This window comes from Pongo pygmaeus, chromosome 1 (genome assembly GCF_028885625.2).
Source record: "Pongo pygmaeus isolate AG05252 chromosome 1, NHGRI_mPonPyg2-v2.0_pri, whole genome shotgun sequence".
In the NCBI taxonomy this organism is placed as follows: domain Eukaryota; kingdom Metazoa; phylum Chordata; class Mammalia; order Primates; family Hominidae; genus Pongo; species Pongo pygmaeus.
Window position 1 is genome coordinate 98682837 of NC_072373.2, and position 16276 is coordinate 98699112.

The window sequence follows — 16276 nt, forward strand, 5'->3', positions numbered from 1 at the left end:
GGCATGGAGGAAGGCAAAGGGAACCAAAATCCTTAGGTGCTTTCCCTCCATAGTTCAGGCCCCTGTGATCTTTTCAGTGAATTTAGCACTCCAGCCAACCCTATTACCCACCCCCCGCAAGAAACAGCGAACACTTGATGATTGCACTACCCTTTATTCCTAGGATGGAAAGTGTCCTGAATCACATCCCGGGCCCCTGATTGCACGTGTCACGGCTTCCAGCCCCTCAAAGCGTTGGAATAAGCATGTTCAAGGAGGCTCACTGGGCAGGTGGCCAACATCCCTTTCAAGGGGATACACCATAAAGATGACGTTGTCCAAGGGAGGGAGGGCAGGGTGACCTGGTCTGACCACCTCAAAGCCCATGTAGCTGAAGGCCCGCAGCAGGGCACCTGTGAAAGGATACAACAAATGATTAGAACATGCTTTAAAACTCAATACATGTATGCCCCCAGATTTGATTTCTTCTACTAGGGAGTGGCCCTGGGAAGCAGTGTAGTGTGGGCATATAGGATGTGCTTTAGTCAGACAGACCTAGGCTCTAACTCTGGTTTTAACACTTGTTCTGTGAGTTAGTCCTGCAGAACTTCAGTTTCCATCTATAGAATTTTCCATTTATAAATCATAGAACCTTCCTTCTCACAGAATTTAAGATTAAATGAGATGTTCATGAAGTGCTTAACACTAGAGATTAGTGAGGTCTACCTATATACTAATACAATGATGGCATAATAAGCTCTGAAATAGTATCTATCACTTACGAATGGTTATTCACCATCCCTTGTCTTATATCCAACAGAGTTTGAACTCCTTGAGGCAAGAGGCTATAGTTTCTGTAACATATGCTCCAGGCATCTGGTTAAATATGTCCCCGTTCCCTTGGCCTTATGTCTGACCCTTTCACGTTGTAGGTGCTCCATATGTTTGAGATCCATTTTGTCCTGCTGGCCACATCCCTTGAATGGATTCTGTGTAATTTCACCAGTGCTCCTTCAGTCTAGCCCCTAACACCTCCTGCAGGGGCTTCCTCAGAGTCCAGTTGTAACTTGATGGAACAAGTTACAACTTCCCACCTTCGTGGTGGGTGGGAAGAAAAGAATCCCTGAAATGCCTGAGGGTGCATTTTTAAAGATGGGGGAAGAGGGTCTCCTATAAAAGAAAAGGAGTTATCCAGCTGCCTTAGCGCGAAGAGCAAGGAAGAACAGTAGATCCTCACCTCTGTCGTTCCGATCATTCTGGAAGTTCACAAACACAGAGTCCACATTTGTCTTCTCTTCCACGTACTCCAGGGTTGCGGTCAAACTAGGAGCCACAGAAAAACAGTTAAAATGTTTGGCCAACTCAGAATCCAGAAAGACACCTACTTGGAGCAGAAAAAAATCTTATCGGTCGTTTTCTGCCCTCCACCCACCCAAGCCAGGAAATGAAAGTTGCTAAACTAGTTTTGGTAGATTTTTCTTGGAAGCCAAGAGATTGCACACCACTGGATGTAAGCCACAGAAGGGGTCTGGGGAGAAAGGACTACTGAGATGAACAGCTAGAAAGTACTTCCCGTTATTCAACTATTTCTGGATCTGAGTCCAACTTCCCATGGACTCTTATCCCTTGAACGCCAGATCCTGGCTCAGCTCACAGGCTTGTCTGCATGCCAGGTGAACAGATTGCTTATATCTAGCTCCAGAATTAGCCCTATGTACTATGACATGATAGAAGCGTGAAATCCCCTACCTATTCCCTCCCCATTCTCCCATCCAGGCTCAGTCACCTTTCCCGGTTGCCTTGATCCAAGGCCCGATACGGGATATCCAGGAAGAGTCGACGGTCACAGAGAAGGCCGTGCCAATGGGCAGAGGTCTGGGAGGTGAGGCGGAAGTGAAAGTCTAACTGTACTGGGTCCTGGTGGAGCAGGGGGTCAGTAGCCAGCACCGTCAAGTTCCCAGCCTGGAAAAGGAGTAAAAATGCTCCTCTAGTATTCAAATCAGACCTCAGGCAGATTGGGGTGTGTCCGTTGAAGCAAGGAGAGCGTTGATGGGGAGAGCCTGGGAGAATCGGAGCCAAGATCTTAAAGATGCAATAATATCCCTTAGTCCCAGGAACTAATAGCCTATGCCTATTACGGAGTTCTTTATATCAAACAATCCAGCTGAGGCAGTATTACTGCCTGCTGACTTCAACCCAGGAGTACAATAACCATTTAGGAACTTAAAAATGTTTACATCAGACAGCTTAGGATTTAAACAAAGCTTTATAATGTGCTTCCTTTCTCACTAATAATTTCCACTTTTTTCATTATATGGGTTTTCTCTAAATTATTCTATTTAAAATGCCATGGTTACAACCAGGCTTGTTATTGCAATATGATATGTGGGCAAGTTCTGGATTCCAGATCCTGCTTAGCATCTAAACAGCTTTATGTCCCAGAAGTCCTATAGAGTTTGTTCTACCTTTGTCCTCACTCCCTCTTTTCCCATCCTGATTTTCACTACCATCTGTATGACCTTGATTTTACAGTCGGCCAGAATCCTTGTCTATATAACAAGTAGCTTTTACACGTGTTCCAAGATTCCATCTACCTCTATAATTCATCTTCCAACTTGCTAATGTCCCTCCTCTGCAAGGTATGCAAGAAAAGGTTGCCCTGTCACAGCACCAGCTCACAGTCCACTTACCGAATACAGTTCTTTAAGCTGGTCGTGGTTACCCTGCTCGGTGCTTTTGCCCTCCTGGAGGCCTACTAGGGACTCAGGAGCACTGGAGGCAGGAACGGGGCTGGAGTGTCAAGTCCTCCTTTTCCTTATAAGTGATGCTGTTGGGAAAGAGACCCAAATTAGTTTATCTTGGAATCTGAGGTGGGAAGATACACAGTACCAGGCTCTGGCATGATCTTCTGTATTTTCTGTTGTCCAGCCTGTTTCTATGTTCCTGGGCCAACCAGATGGAAAAACTCTAAAGTTCCATGCCAGCTTTCCACCCCCATTCTGTTGTTATTTCTTGCCATTTGGGAAATTCTTTCAAATTCTTTTACCTTTTCCTTACATTTTATATAAACAACTACAAATAGAGATGAAAACAAGTACCTTTTATAACAACGAGGCAGCATCTTCTCCCGGAGGGTGATCCGGTACTTGTAACAGTAAAGGTAATAGGCGTATGGTGACCAGATCGGGTAGAGGTAGTTACGTGTTTTTCCCCTCTTGATATAAGAAAGGGAGTAGACAGAGGGGCGACACCTGTTACAAGGCAGTTTTTCAGTTCAGTGCCTCCCTGTGGCAAAGTGAAGTTCACAGGTGGGTGGTAGAGCTTTAGGCAACCTGGTGGCATTGTGACCCGGTGGGCACTATGACATGGATAAGGGGTCAGCCCTTATGTCACCTCAGGACTCCACTCTGCTGCTCATCTACCCTAATCCCTTATCCAAGGCTCATATTCAACTAGTATGCATGTTATGGCTGTATGAATGATTAAAAAATAGAACTTGAAGACTTCTGTACTGGTTGGCCAAAAGCCCTGCCTGAGCACTTGTGCCCACCCACCCTGCTCCTCTGTGGACACTCCCCTTCCCCTAAAATCCAGCAAGTAAAGAGTTGGTATCTGACTCTTCCAAGGCTCTGATCCAGTGGTGACCTGATTAGTTGGTTCCCAGTTCATACCAGTTGAGTATTTTTATTATCATCCCTACCCTTAATAACCCAGGATCCTTGTAGGGTAGGAATTGCAAACTAAATGCCTTCAGGGGCCTAGACAGCTTGTGGAAATTAGTGGAGTGGCAAGGTAGGGCTGTAGCAAAATAGGAAAGCTCACACCTTATCTAAAGGAAGTCCACACAACTCAATTCCATCCAGTTCCATGCAAGAATGCAGACTTGATGGTGCTGTATCGTATGATTTTTGAACAGAAACTGGAAAGACAGTCTTGTAGTAAATCTCACCAATTTTAAAAAATATCGACTACTGGGCCAGGCGCGGTGGCTCACGTCTGTAATCCCAGCACTTTGGGAGGCTGAGGCGGGCGTATCACAAGGTCAGGAGATCGAGACCATCCTGGCTAACACGATGAAACTCTGTCTGTACTAAAAATACAAAAAATCAGCCAGGCGTGGTGGCGGGCACCTGTATTTCCAGCTACACCGGAGGCTGGGGCAGGAGAATGGCCTGAACCCAGGAGGCGGAGCTTGCAATGAGCTGAGATCGTGCCACTGCACTCCAGCCTGGGCGACACAGCGAGACTCCGACTCAAAAATAAAAAAAATTAAAAATCGACTACTAAAAAAATTGTTGATAAACAACATTGTAAGCAAAATTTGATTCTGGGACTGCCAATTTGAGACCTCTGCATATTTATCCATTCAACAAATATTTATTGAGGGTCTACTATGAGCCAGGCACTATTCTAGGTGCTTGAGATACATCAGTGAACAAAACAAATCCCTACCCTATGGAACATATCTTCTAAAAGTGAGAGGACAAACCTAGAAAATAAACATAGTAAATTATTTAGTATGTTAGAAGGTAACTGCTATGGGGTGGGGGGAATAGAGCAAGATAAAGGAAGATAAGGAATGTGAAGGGGATGGGTCAGGGTTACAGTAAGAAATAGGGTGATCTCTCACTGAAAAAACTGACATTTAATTAAACACTTGGACGATGTGAGGTTGTTAACCAAGCCAGCATCTGAGGATAAGAGCATCCAACGCAAAAGCAGCCAGTGCAAAACCCCTGAGCAGGAAACTTGCCTGGTGTTTTCAAGAAACAAGGAGGCCACTGTGGGTGGAGCAGTGTAAATTATAGAGTAGCTAATGGGGTCAGCGTATGTATGGCCTTGTAGACCATCCGATGGCCTTTTTCTTTTACCTTGAGTAAAGGAGGAAGTCATTACAAATTTTTGGGTGGAAGAACGACATGATCTGACTTATGCTTTAAAAAGATCATTCTGGCTGCTATAAATAAGCTACAGAGAATTATAAACTGTAGAGAATTAAGGGAGATCTTTTAGGGGACTATTGCAGTAATCCAGAAGAAAGTAGTGTCTTATTCCAAGGTAGAGCATTGGAGGTGGTGACAAGTGGTTGGATTCTGGAAATACAAGTGCTCCTTGACTTAAAATAGGGTTATGTTCTGATAAACCCATCGTATGTTGAAACTATCATAAGTTGAAAATGCATATAATACACCTACCAAACACCATAGCTTAGCCTAGTCTATCTTAAACATGCTCAGACAACTTAGCCGACAGTTGGGTAAAATCATCTAACACAAAGCCTATTTTACAATAAAGTGTTGCATATTTCATGTAATTTATTGATGTCCTACTGAGTGCACATCACTTTCACACCATCACAAACTCAAAAATTGTAAATCCAAGTCAGGGACTATGTGTAATTTAAAGGTCGAACCCACAGGATTTCCTGATGGAGTATGAGAGAAAAGAGTTAGAATGGAAAGAATGGAGTTTCTGTCAACTGAGAGGAAAAAGGCTGCAGATGGGGCAGTTTTGGGGGTGAGGGGGGAATAAATTAGTTTGGGACAGTTAACTTTGAGGTGTCCTTTGGATACATAAGCGGAAAATGACGAATAAACAGTTGAATATTTGAGACGAGTTTGGGAGATGTCTAGGATGGAACTAGAAATTTGGGAGTCATTGGCATATAAATGGTATTGTAAGCCACGAGACTGGATGAGATCAACAGTCAGTGTATACTGAGAAGAGTAAAGATTTAAAAACAGAGTCCCGGGGGCATTCTAAGAAGCGGGGAGAAAAGGAGAAATCAGCAAACTAGACTGAAGAAGACCGGTGTCCAGGAGGCCAAGTAGTGTATTTACGAGGAAGGAGGACTGGTCAGTATGTTTAAAGGCCAGTCTTTCCATAATCTCTGCCAAACGGACCTTCTTTCATCCAGTTTTTATGGTCTTCTGTCCAGTACTGAGACCCTCCCCAGAGGGAACTGTCGCGGCCCTGCCATAGTTGCTTTTTTTCTATGGTTTACATAGCTTGTGATTTAGAATTCTCCTTTATTAACTTAAATACTGCAGTATAATGATTAAGGGTTAGGCTCCTCCTGGAGCTGGCAGTTTTCCAAGGGATCCCATCCTTTACCACTTTTAGGTAGATCTGAAGTAAGGAAAAGTGAGAGCATCATTCATTCTCCCGTCAGTATCCGGTCATCACAGAACGTCAGAATTAAAAGTTACCCCAGCAACTAGAGCTAAAGCAAAGCCCACACTTTCAAGAGGAAGAGCGTCTTTTCCGGCGTCAGTCCACCTAACACTCATTCCATTATCACAGTAATTCTAGGCGTCCGTCCCCTCTGCCAAAAAGTAAAAATAGGCAAGCCGCAGTGCCATCTGTCCCCCGGCCCGCTCCCTATCCCCTCCCTCAGCCCAGACCAAAGCCGCGCCGGCGCGCCGCAGGCAGCCCTGACGGGGGCCTTTCCTGCCGCCCGACGCCGGGGTCCTCCCTCAGGTCTCATTCTGTGCCTGCGAACATGGCGGCGCCCGTTGTCACGGCCCCAGGCAGAGCTCTGCTGCGGGCGGGCGCTGGGCGGCTGCTGCGGGGAGGCGTCCAGGAGCTACTGCGGCCGCGACATGAAGGGAACTCCCCTGACCTGGCCTGTAACTTCAGCCTCTCTCAAAATCGGGTGAGGGCTGAGTCTGGGGTAGGGGGTACATACGCTCGAGTATTGTTTCTGGAGGCGCACTGGGACCTGGAGAGGGCCGATGTGGGGGTGGCGGGCTTTCCTTGAGGGGCTGGCGGCCGTGGTGGAGGGAGAGGGTGTTCCTTGTGGAGACTAGCTCACCGTCGCTTTCCTGGCCGCCAGGGCACGGTCATCGTGGAGCGCTGGTGGAAGGTACCGCTGGCCGGGGAGGGCCGGAAGCCGCGCCTGCACCGGCGACATCGCGTCTATAAGCTGGTGGAGGACACGAAGCATCGGCCCAAAGAAAACCTGGAGCTCATCCTGACGCAGTCGGTGGAGAGTAAGGCCCGGGCCGAGGCGCTTCCTCTCAGGCTGGTCCGGTTTGGCATCAGCTTTTTCTAGCCCGTCCCCCTCAACTATTTGCGTTGCTTTTTCTTTGTGGAAATAATCCAACTCAATATGTGAGAAGAGGAAGCCATAAAAACTATTGTGATTGTGACATTGGCCTCCAGCATTGAAAATTAAAACATAAAGGCAGCAACATCATTAACATTGTGTGGGGAGAGGAGCCTGACAATTTGTGCCACAGATGCTGAAATCCTCCATGGGACAACTCCTCCCTCTATACAGAGGATATTAAATTTATACATCAAGTTCTAAAGAAACTAATTAGCAGTCTCTTAAATCTTGTTCCTAGTGAATATGAATTAGCATTTCTTTTAGGAAAAATAAGCACTGTGAGAAAGTAAGAGGTGCTTCTCTCTTTGATCATCTTTTCTTTAGGGACTCCTAGATGGTTTTAATTCACCTGCCTCTGTTCTCATTGACAGATGTTGGAGTCCGGGGTGACCTGGTCTCAGTGAAGAAATCTTTGGGCCGGAATCGACTCCTTCCTCAGGGACTGGCTGTATATGCATCCCCTGAAAACAGGAAGCTGTTTGAAGAGGAGAAATTGGTGAGCTCAAAGGAAGGACAGAGAGACTTGGAGAGATAAAACTTCTTTTATCTCGCAGCTTCCTTCCCTTTGACATTTAACTTGAAAATGAAATAGGAACTAGAAGAACAGGAATGCAGAAGCCCAGCCAATGCCCAACATAGGAATAGTTTGATGCTATTTAACATGGGCTCATTTTTCTTTTACTGCTTTTCATCTTTAACTTTCTTTTCTAGCTGAGACAAGAAGGAAAATTAGAGAAGATCCAGACCAAGGCAGGTGAGGCGGTGAGTAGAAACGAAAAAAGTATTTATTTGTCACTTACAAGACTTACCAACCTCGCCCTGAGAGTCTCCCTGATTCCCTTGAGGTCTCCTGATTGCAGACCCAAGAGTGGGAGAAAGGGGAAGTGTTGTGGCTGCCCCACAAAACCGGTATGGAGACCTCTTGGGAGATCCCTGATGTGTTGGGTGAAGTGCCTTAAAGTACCAAGGGAGGTCCCAATCTGGGAATCAGGGAACCCATGGAATAGTCTGAGATGAGGGCTCTGCCTTCAAGGATATTTACATACAAGTTGGAGAGAACATGGACACATGAGAAGATAATCAGTACAGGCGCCCGCCACCATGCCCGGCTAACTTTCGTATTTTTGGTAGAGACAGGGTTTTGCCATGTTGGCCGGGCTGGTTTCAAAGTCCTGGGCTGAAGTGATCCACTTTGGGAGACCCATCTTGGCCTCCCAAAGTGCTGGGATTACAGGCATGAGCCATCATGCTTGGCTTGCATACCTTGTGACCCTGACATGTTTCCTCTCCTTTGACTCCAACTCATAATTCCTTTCAGACAGTGAAATTTCTAAAAAGCTGTCGCCTGGAGGTAGGGATGAAGAACAATGTCAAATGGGAGCTGAACCCTGAAATAGTTGCCCGCCACTTCTTCAAGAATGTGAGTGTTCCCAAAAACCACTCTACCCCTGAGGTGGAAGCTGCCTCTGGGAAGGAGGCCTGGGATTGATCCCTTTGTTAGGAAGGGGTGTGATCATCCAGTTGTAGTTAAGGAAAGTATTCTTGGTTAGTTTGCAGGAGTATGGGAAGGACATGGCTAAGGACTAAGGATGGTCACATAGAATTTGAAGATTGATAGGAAAAGGTGGTTTCCATTTATTTCCTGTCTACTGAGGGAAATGCTGGGGATTTGTGACTTACTGGAGAACTGTTACTTTTGTGGATGAAGTGGTTTTGGCCTCAAGCCCTGTTTCTCTTTGTGAATCTACCTCCCTTTCTGAAAAATCAGAATTGAATTTCTCTACTACTGTCTATGAAGGTGTATGCCCTTCTCTCCCATGGAATCAGCCAGAGTAGACACCCCAGTTTTATTCATCCCTGTGCAGGAAATCCTGTAACCCTCTTTATGAGGTTCCCTAGAGTGGCAGTCATGAAAACAGAGGTCATTTGAGCGGAGATTTTTTTTTCTTTTTTTTTTTTTTTTTTTTTTGCAGCTTGGTGTTGTGGTTGCCCCACATACATTAAAGTTACCAGAAGAGCCTATCACACGGTGGGGCGAGTATTGGTGTGAGGTGACGGTGAGTGTTTTGCATACTTTCTTTTTCCTTTTCTTTCTCCTTTTCCCCCACTTTTTCCTTTTTTTCCTTTCTCTTAAAGACAGGGTTTTGTTTCATTGCCCAGGCTGGATTCAAACTCCTGGGTTCAAGCGATCCTCCCACCTCAGCCTCCCAAGTAGCTAGGACTACAGGCGTTAGCCACCGCACCTAGCACCTACCTTTCCCTTTTTTCTAATTTTTTTTTTTTTTTTTTTTTTTTGAGATGGAGTCTCACTCTGTTGCCCAGGCTAGAGTGCAGTGGCACGATCTCAGCTCACTGCAACCTCCACCTCCCAGGTTCAAGCGATCCTTCTGCCTCAGCCCCCCTAGTAGCTGGGATTACAGGCACACGCCACCATGCCTGGCTAATGTTTGTATTTTAGTAGAGGCAAGGTTTCCCCATGTTGGCCAGGCTGGTCTCAAACTCCTGACCTCAGGTGATCCACCTGCCTCAGCCTCCCAAAGTGCTGGGATTACAGGCATTAGCCACTGTGCCCAGCCCTAGCTCTCCTTTTTCTGACTGGGAGAAAAGTCAGGGTGAAAAGCTGGGATTAGGTGGTGCTAAATCTTACCTACCTGACTGATCTCTGAGAATTCCCATTGTTTTGTGTGCAGGTAAATGGGCTTGATACTGTGAGAGTGCCTATGTCTGTCGTGAACTTTGAGAAGCCCAAGACCAAAAGATATAAATACTGGTTAGCCCAGCAAGCTGCCAAGGCTATGGCCCCCACCAGCCCCCAGATCTAAATCTACTCTCCCTCCAAGGCAGCAAAGCAGAATCAGGAGCAGTGGAGCAGAAATGAGCAAGCACACTGATCTCACTCCCAGCTCTGACCAAATACAAAATTTTAGAGAACATCTGAAGACATCAGACTGCACTGCATATACATGTTGAATTCTTCATTTTTGCCATCTTTATCTTTAACTGTCATCAGTGGGGCAGGGCAGTCTTGTTCCAGAAGTACCAGGCCGTAGATTTGATAAGCTAGATGCAATAGACCGAAACCATCCAAAACCTGTTTAGCTTCTTCCTCCATTGGAGTTTATTGGGACAAACAGAAGAGCCAGCCATTGTCTCCAGTACTTGCCTCATTCTCATCATCCAAACTGAACATTTGTATCCCAAGCAGAAATAAAGAGATTATGTTCTTTTTAAGTGTTGTTTATTGGTCTTGAGTAGATGAGACAGGACATCCAACTGAGATTTCCTTGAGCCACAGAGGTTTGCTGCTAAAAAGGAAAGAAGAGAATATCTTAGACTGCATCCCACAGTTACTGTGGTATGAACAAATTGTGCTGAACAAGTTGATGATGTGTTTGGTCTTAACACTTACTCTTCTTAGATACATTGATGTAGTCATCAATGTGAATAAGCACAATGGATTCTACTTCTCTAAGGCCTGAGTAAGGCCTAAGGGTAATTGTTGGAAAGCTGGGATGAAAGAAGCTTAAAAAGGGAACTTTGTTCCTTGAACCAGCTCCTGAAATTCTGAAAAAGAAGTTACCTTAATTTTCTAGACCAAGATTAAGATAGGGAGCTAGTCATAAGATAACAACTCTGGAATGGATGAATGGATGTCTTGATGGGAGATAAGGAAAGTAGATGATAGTTTTCTTTTCTTTTCTTTTCTTTTTTTTTGAGACAGAGTCTTGCTCTGTCACCCAGGCTGGAGCGCAGTGGCGTAATCTCAGCTCACTGCACCTCCGCCTCCCTGGTTCAAGTGGTTCTCCTGCCTCAGCCTCCCGAGTAGCTGGGACTACAGGCATGTGCCACAGCACCCGGCTAATTTTTTATATTTTTAGTAGAGACGGGGTTTCACCATATTGACCAGGATGGTCTCAAACTCCTGACCTCATGATCCACCCTCCTTGGCCTCCCAAAGTGCTGGGATTACAGGCAGGCATGAGCCACCATGCCTGGCCTGAAAGTAGATAGTTTTCTATAAGTTCAGAGTTTCATTAGTAGAAAAACGAACATTCATTTTCAGGTGGATTGTGCCAAGGTCACTCAAATACAATGTGAGGTCATGCAGTTTAGGGTAGTAAAGATGGGATCATTGACTCCTTTGCTATCCATACCAGACATTGGTTTCGTTCCTATTTGAGCTCACCTACCACTCTTGCGTCAGTTAAACACTTTCATCCCATCTCAGCTAATGAGAAAGTCTGTCATCAGTAGTTGCACTGATAACTATAGCCAACTTCATACTTGACAGAGTTCTGTAACTCAAGTCTGGCACTGGCACTATCTGAAATTTAGCATTTCTCCCCTCCCCACCCTTTTCTTTTCTTTTTTTTTTTTTTTGAATGGGAAAATAACATTATTTCATGTTAGGGAGTAGGCAGGCATCCAGACTCAGAACTGGAATTGCTTCTTGGTGGCACTGGGGACCATGAGCATGTTGAAGTGTACCATCTTTCTCATGCTGGTGCTTACCCAACCATGATGATGTTGCTGATCTGGACATCCCTGATGCAAGGGGATGGGTGCATGAACATGTTCTTGTGCTTCTTGAAGCAACTGTACTTACACATGTAGTGGAAATAGTCTTGGTGGATGATGTTGATGTTTTGCATCTTTTATCTTGGTCACCATGCCAGACAGGATCCACCCTCAGATGGAGACGTTACCAATGAAGGGCAATCAGTGTAAATATAGGTGCCCTCGTAGCCTATTTGGGCATATTGAAGCCCAAACTGATTTTTTTTTTTTTTGAGATGGAGTTTCGCTCTTGTTGCCCAGGCTGGAGTGCAATGGCACGATCTCGGCTCACTGTAATCTCCATCTCCCGGGTTCAAGTGATTCTCCTGCCTCAGCCTCCCAAATAGCTGGGATTTCAGGAGCCTGCCACCACACACAGCTATTTTTTTGTGTATTTTTAGTAGAGACGGGGTCTCACCATGTTGGCCAGGCTGGTGTTGAACTCCTGACCTCAGGTGATCCACCCGCCTCGGCCTTCCAAAATGCTAGGATTACAGGCATGAGCCACCGCACCCAGCCCCAGACTGATCTTATGGTCCTATAGGAACTTATTGCCAGTATCTCCCAGCAGGACCCTCTTGTTTTGAAAGATGGTTGACTGCTTTTGGTAGGTACACTCAGTCTTGGATTTAACAGAACTTCCTGAAAGGTTTGAGCCTCCATTAACTTGCAGAGACCCCAGCATTTAGGAAGTGCTAATCTAGATTGAAGCAGATGCATACACTTCTGTACCCCAGTTAATCCCTAGTGAGTTGGGGACATCCAGAATTAACCTCCAAACTGAAGCACAGAGTTCTGCCATCCTGGACACGCTCCTGAGGTTTGGGGAGGACCTGCAGCCTCGGCATGAGCCCCAAGCCCACTGAAATTTGCCATTTCAATGATCCCCATTCCTGTTGTCCTTGAAATGGTAGGCTAATTAAACACATACAGCATCTCTCAACATGATCATCACGAAACTCTCTGAAATTGAGCAACAAGCACACATTTCACACAGCTAACCTTAAAAAGCATTTAAATACCTGCCATAGGTTGAGTTCTTGGTAAAAACACTCTGTTGGAGACTCACATGCAGGAAGTTTATTGGGAGGAGTTATCTGCATCAACACCTATTGGGGAGTAAAGGCAGTAGAATTGGATAGAGGGAGAAATTGAGCTGATGCAGTCTTAACAAACCCCTCAGTCAATCAGGAGCTCAAACTAGGATGGCTCTGCAGGATGCCCCAATAGGGTAAGTGGGCTGGACCTCATCTCCCCACTTGACCAGGAAAGGGGTATGATCTTGAGTGAGGTGGCTAACTTCAGCCAAAGGCGGTCCCTGGATGGGGCACAGGTGACAGCTGTCAGCATTCTTAGCAGCTTCAGTCCTCAAGGGGAAAATATGGGCAACACACCACAGTCAACACTACAGTCCACCCTTTGCACTGCTCAGACTAATTTGTTTCATTAGTTCTGGAATGGTTTCTTCAGGATTCTGATGGATCTCTTTCTGGGGAAACTTAAAAGAGGAAGGTCTGGAACAGGCCACAGCCTCTGCTGCTGTAGCTTGAGTTTGCAACTGGCATTCACCTCCCTTCTCTACTACCTATTGTTGATCTTTCCCCAACCCCCTCAGACTTGTACCTCTGGTTCATGTGGGTTACCAGATGAGGTACCTGGCCATCATGCCCTTCTCAGGCTATGACTGCACTTGTTAATTTATCATCAAAATTGGGCAAGGAGAAACATACTCAAGTGGATGATCTGGGTGCCAAATATATTCTTCCCTGTCCCCACTGTGTAATAGCAGCCCCACCTCCTGATAATGACTCCTTTCCTTGCCTTCTTGTCTCTTGGTAGTGATTTGGAGTAATCTAGTGCCTGCCATAGCTTAAAGTTTAGTGAGATTCAGTGTGTTCACTGGTGCAAATATTCCCCTTCTGGGAACCAGGACTTCTAAACCCTTAGAGACCAGAGTTGGGATAGAAGGCACAGTTTCTTCAATTGGGTCACTGGGAGTGATGATAATGGCGGGCTGCTCCTACACCCACCCTTTGTTCCCCAGAGCCATATATTTTCCTTAAGGATACACTATTCAATGGCTATTGGTCTCAGGTATGTACTGCATCATGAAGGATGATGCCTTCTCCTTACAGGTTGTCATCTCCAATCTGGTGCCTTAGCTGTGCTTTTAACAAGCACTCTGTCAGGGAGCAGCTTCTGCATAGTATGGTATGTGATTAAAGCCGATCCCACCATCATGTACCCAGCATTGTACCTCGTTGCTATCAAGTGGGTCTCTTGGTTTGATGCAATGTTACACAAGATTTCAGGCCAATGGATCAAAATTTTGTAAACCTTTGGTTGGTGTTGCTGACCGAGGCTGTGCAGGCAGGAAAGGCAAACCAGTACCCATAATATACATCAATGCCCCTTCAAGATAGAACACTTCCCCTTCCAAGGTAGCAAGGATACAGTGTAATCAACTTACCACCAAGTGGCAAGATGGTTTCCTTGAGGAATGGTGACATCAGGCTAAGTGTTGGTCTGTGTTGCTGGCAAGCTGGACATTCACTGATGCAGTAGTTAGATCAGACTTGATGAGTCCATGACGTTGAACCCTTGCATTTGTTCCACCATGGCTCCTCCGTTCATATGATCACTTTGCCAGCTTTGGGGTGCCAGCAACAAAGCCTGGTTAACATTATTTGGCTAAGTCATTCATCTGCTTGGTTGGTGCCTTTTCTGTGGTGGATGTTATCTGATGGGAATTAACCTGCAATACAAAAATCATCACACTGTATACCCATTCTCGGGTATGTTATGTGCCTTTTCCCCACACTTCCTTGTTTTTAATCTTCCAGTTTGCTTTCCAGGCCCATGAGTCTATATATATTCTTACTTCTGGCAGGTACACAGGCCATCTCTAAGTGGGGCCATAGTGCAGCCACAGTGTATTTCCAGCTTACTTTCACCTAATGAGACAACCTGTACATTAACCAAGCTCAGCCTTTTTCCTCTTCTGTCATCAGGTCATGAGGGATCTCCGATCCATGTGGCTACAGATGTAAACTGAGAAAGCACCACCAGTGCATCAACAGTGGGTGACAGGGGATCTGGGCACCTGCTTATGTAGCTCACTTTTGCCTTCCAGCCCTGCTTGTTCCCAATTCTACATATGCACTTTCATTTTATGAAGGATGACTGGTCGACCCACCCTGCCTTATGACTTGTGGTTTTGACAGAACCCAGGTTATAATACATCATCACTTAACGTCCCATAGGTAAGCACGTTGTCTCAACTAGGACTCAGTAGCATTCCAGGAGCTATCTTTTGAAAGGTGTATAATGCTCTGTTTCAGACGGCATGGCATTGCTCCAGCACTATAGGGGGCTGTGTGTGACTTACTATTGGGATTTATCACGAACAGTATATGATCTTTTCTCACCACTGACACCTCTAATATAACATGGTGTCTTGTGATCCAAGCCGCAGAGCCATTTGTACCACAGTCTTGACCTGCTACAGAGCTTTTACCTGCTCTGGGACCCACTCAAATTTGGCAGCCTTTTGTGTCACCTATGATATTTGTGTCAGAGCAACATTTCCAAGTATGGAATATGCTAGCAGTAGACCCCAAGACATTTGCAAGGCATTGTGCTTTTTAGTGGTAAGAAATATGAGATGTAAAATTTCTCCTTATCATCTTTGGAAGGAATGTCCTGGTATGCTTCAGACCACTGGACTTTTAAAAACTTCACTGATCTGGAAATATCCTGAATATTTGTAGGATTCTTGCACTACTATTTGAAGAAGATTTATCCTACCAAGGCCTCTGATACAGGTATCATTTCAGGTTCATCCTGTACAATTACCATGATGTCATCAGTGCAGTAATGGAATGTCCTATGGAATGTCCTAATGGTCCAGGTCCCTTCAGACTATATTATGACAGAGGCAGGAGAGTTTACATGGTCCGGAGGCAAAACTGTAAATGTATATTATTGCTCATCTCAGTGAAAGCAAGCTTTTATGATCTTCCTTTCTACAAGGATGAAAAAGGGTGCATTGTCCAGATCAATACATACCATGTAGGCTGCGTTAATCTTTTCCAGCAAAGATACCACATTTGGAACAGCAGATAGAATTAGCATTATTTGTTGATTGAGATTGCAGTAATCCATACTCATTCTCCAAGATCTGTCTGGTTTTAGCAGTTGCCAGACTAGTGAATTAAATGGCAATATGATGGGCACCACCACCTCTGCATTCTTGAGGTCTTCAAGCGGGGCACTAATGGAGTAACTTTTATGTATTATATTGGTCTGGAATGGTGGAGGCGGTTCCAGACACTTCATGTTGGCCTTCCTCACTATGATATTTCCTACCTCACAAACCAAAAAACCAACCTGGTGGTTCTGCCAACTGTCAAATATGCCTATTCCAACTGTCCATTAAGGACTCATGAAATAACCACTAGGTGAGTCTGTAAACCTGGTAGACCTACTGAGAGTCAGACCTGGAGCTGGAATACAATTATTACCTACCCTCCACACCCTGCAACTCTAACAGAGGTCCATAATGGAGCTTCCGATTCTAGGGTGTCTATGTCAATGGACTCTATCCAACAGTGCTTTAAATGTTTGCAT

The 16276-nt window shown here is 45.4% G+C and overlaps 2 protein-coding genes and 1 long non-coding RNA gene across 5 annotated transcripts; 1 reads left to right on the plus strand and 2 right to left on the minus strand.

Annotated features, from left to right (window-relative positions):
• Positions 1-138: 138 nt before the first annotated feature.
• Positions 139-6825, minus strand: OAZ3 (ornithine decarboxylase antizyme 3). The gene is given in 6 exon segments (XM_054475381.1): positions 139-392; positions 1217-1302; positions 1766-1941; positions 2670-2744; positions 2746-2806; positions 6794-6825. Coding segments are annotated over 6 exon segments (573 nt in total). The 3' UTR covers positions 139-249.
• Positions 3202-10321, plus strand: MRPL9 (mitochondrial ribosomal protein L9). 3 transcript variants are annotated; one of them, XM_054475359.1, is made up of 8 exons: positions 3414-3652; positions 6103-6634; positions 6815-6971; positions 7462-7586; positions 7802-7852; positions 8409-8510; positions 9064-9147; positions 9781-10321. In XM_054475359.1, exons 2-8 carry the CDS (start codon positions 6482-6484, stop codon positions 9910-9912), a joined length of 804 nt encoding a protein of 267 aa, XP_054331334.1. In that variant the 5' UTR covers positions 3414-3652; positions 6103-6481; the 3' UTR covers positions 9913-10321. The 3 variants fall into 3 exon arrangements, with proteins under 3 accessions (XP_063506977.1, XP_054331334.1, XP_054331342.1); XM_054475367.1 differs by lacking the exon at positions 3414-3652 and adding an exon at positions 5651-5834; XM_063650907.1 differs by having other exon boundaries at positions 3202-6634.
• LOC129027792 (uncharacterized) lies at positions 10320-14402 on the minus strand. Its single transcript, XR_008498704.1, has 3 exons — positions 14118-14402; positions 12670-12756; positions 10320-10395 (listed from the first exon to the last, which is right to left on the minus strand). It is a non-coding gene; the product is annotated as an uncharacterized LOC129027792 (long non-coding RNA).
• Positions 14403-16276: the final 1874 nt, after the last annotated feature.

Coding starts and splice junctions, on each gene's coding strand:
- MRPL9 (XM_063650907.1), top strand. CDS start 6,482: ATGGCGGCGCCCGTTGTCACGGCCCCAGGCAGAGCTCTGCTGCGGGCG. Junction 6,972..7,461: donor CCTGACGCAGTCGGTGGAGA/GTAAGGCCCGGG, acceptor TCTCATTGACAG/ATGTTGGAGTCCGGGGTGAC. Junction 7,587..7,801: donor TGTTTGAAGAGGAGAAATTG/GTGAGCTCAAAG, acceptor TTTCTTTTCTAG/CTGAGACAAGAAGGAAAATT.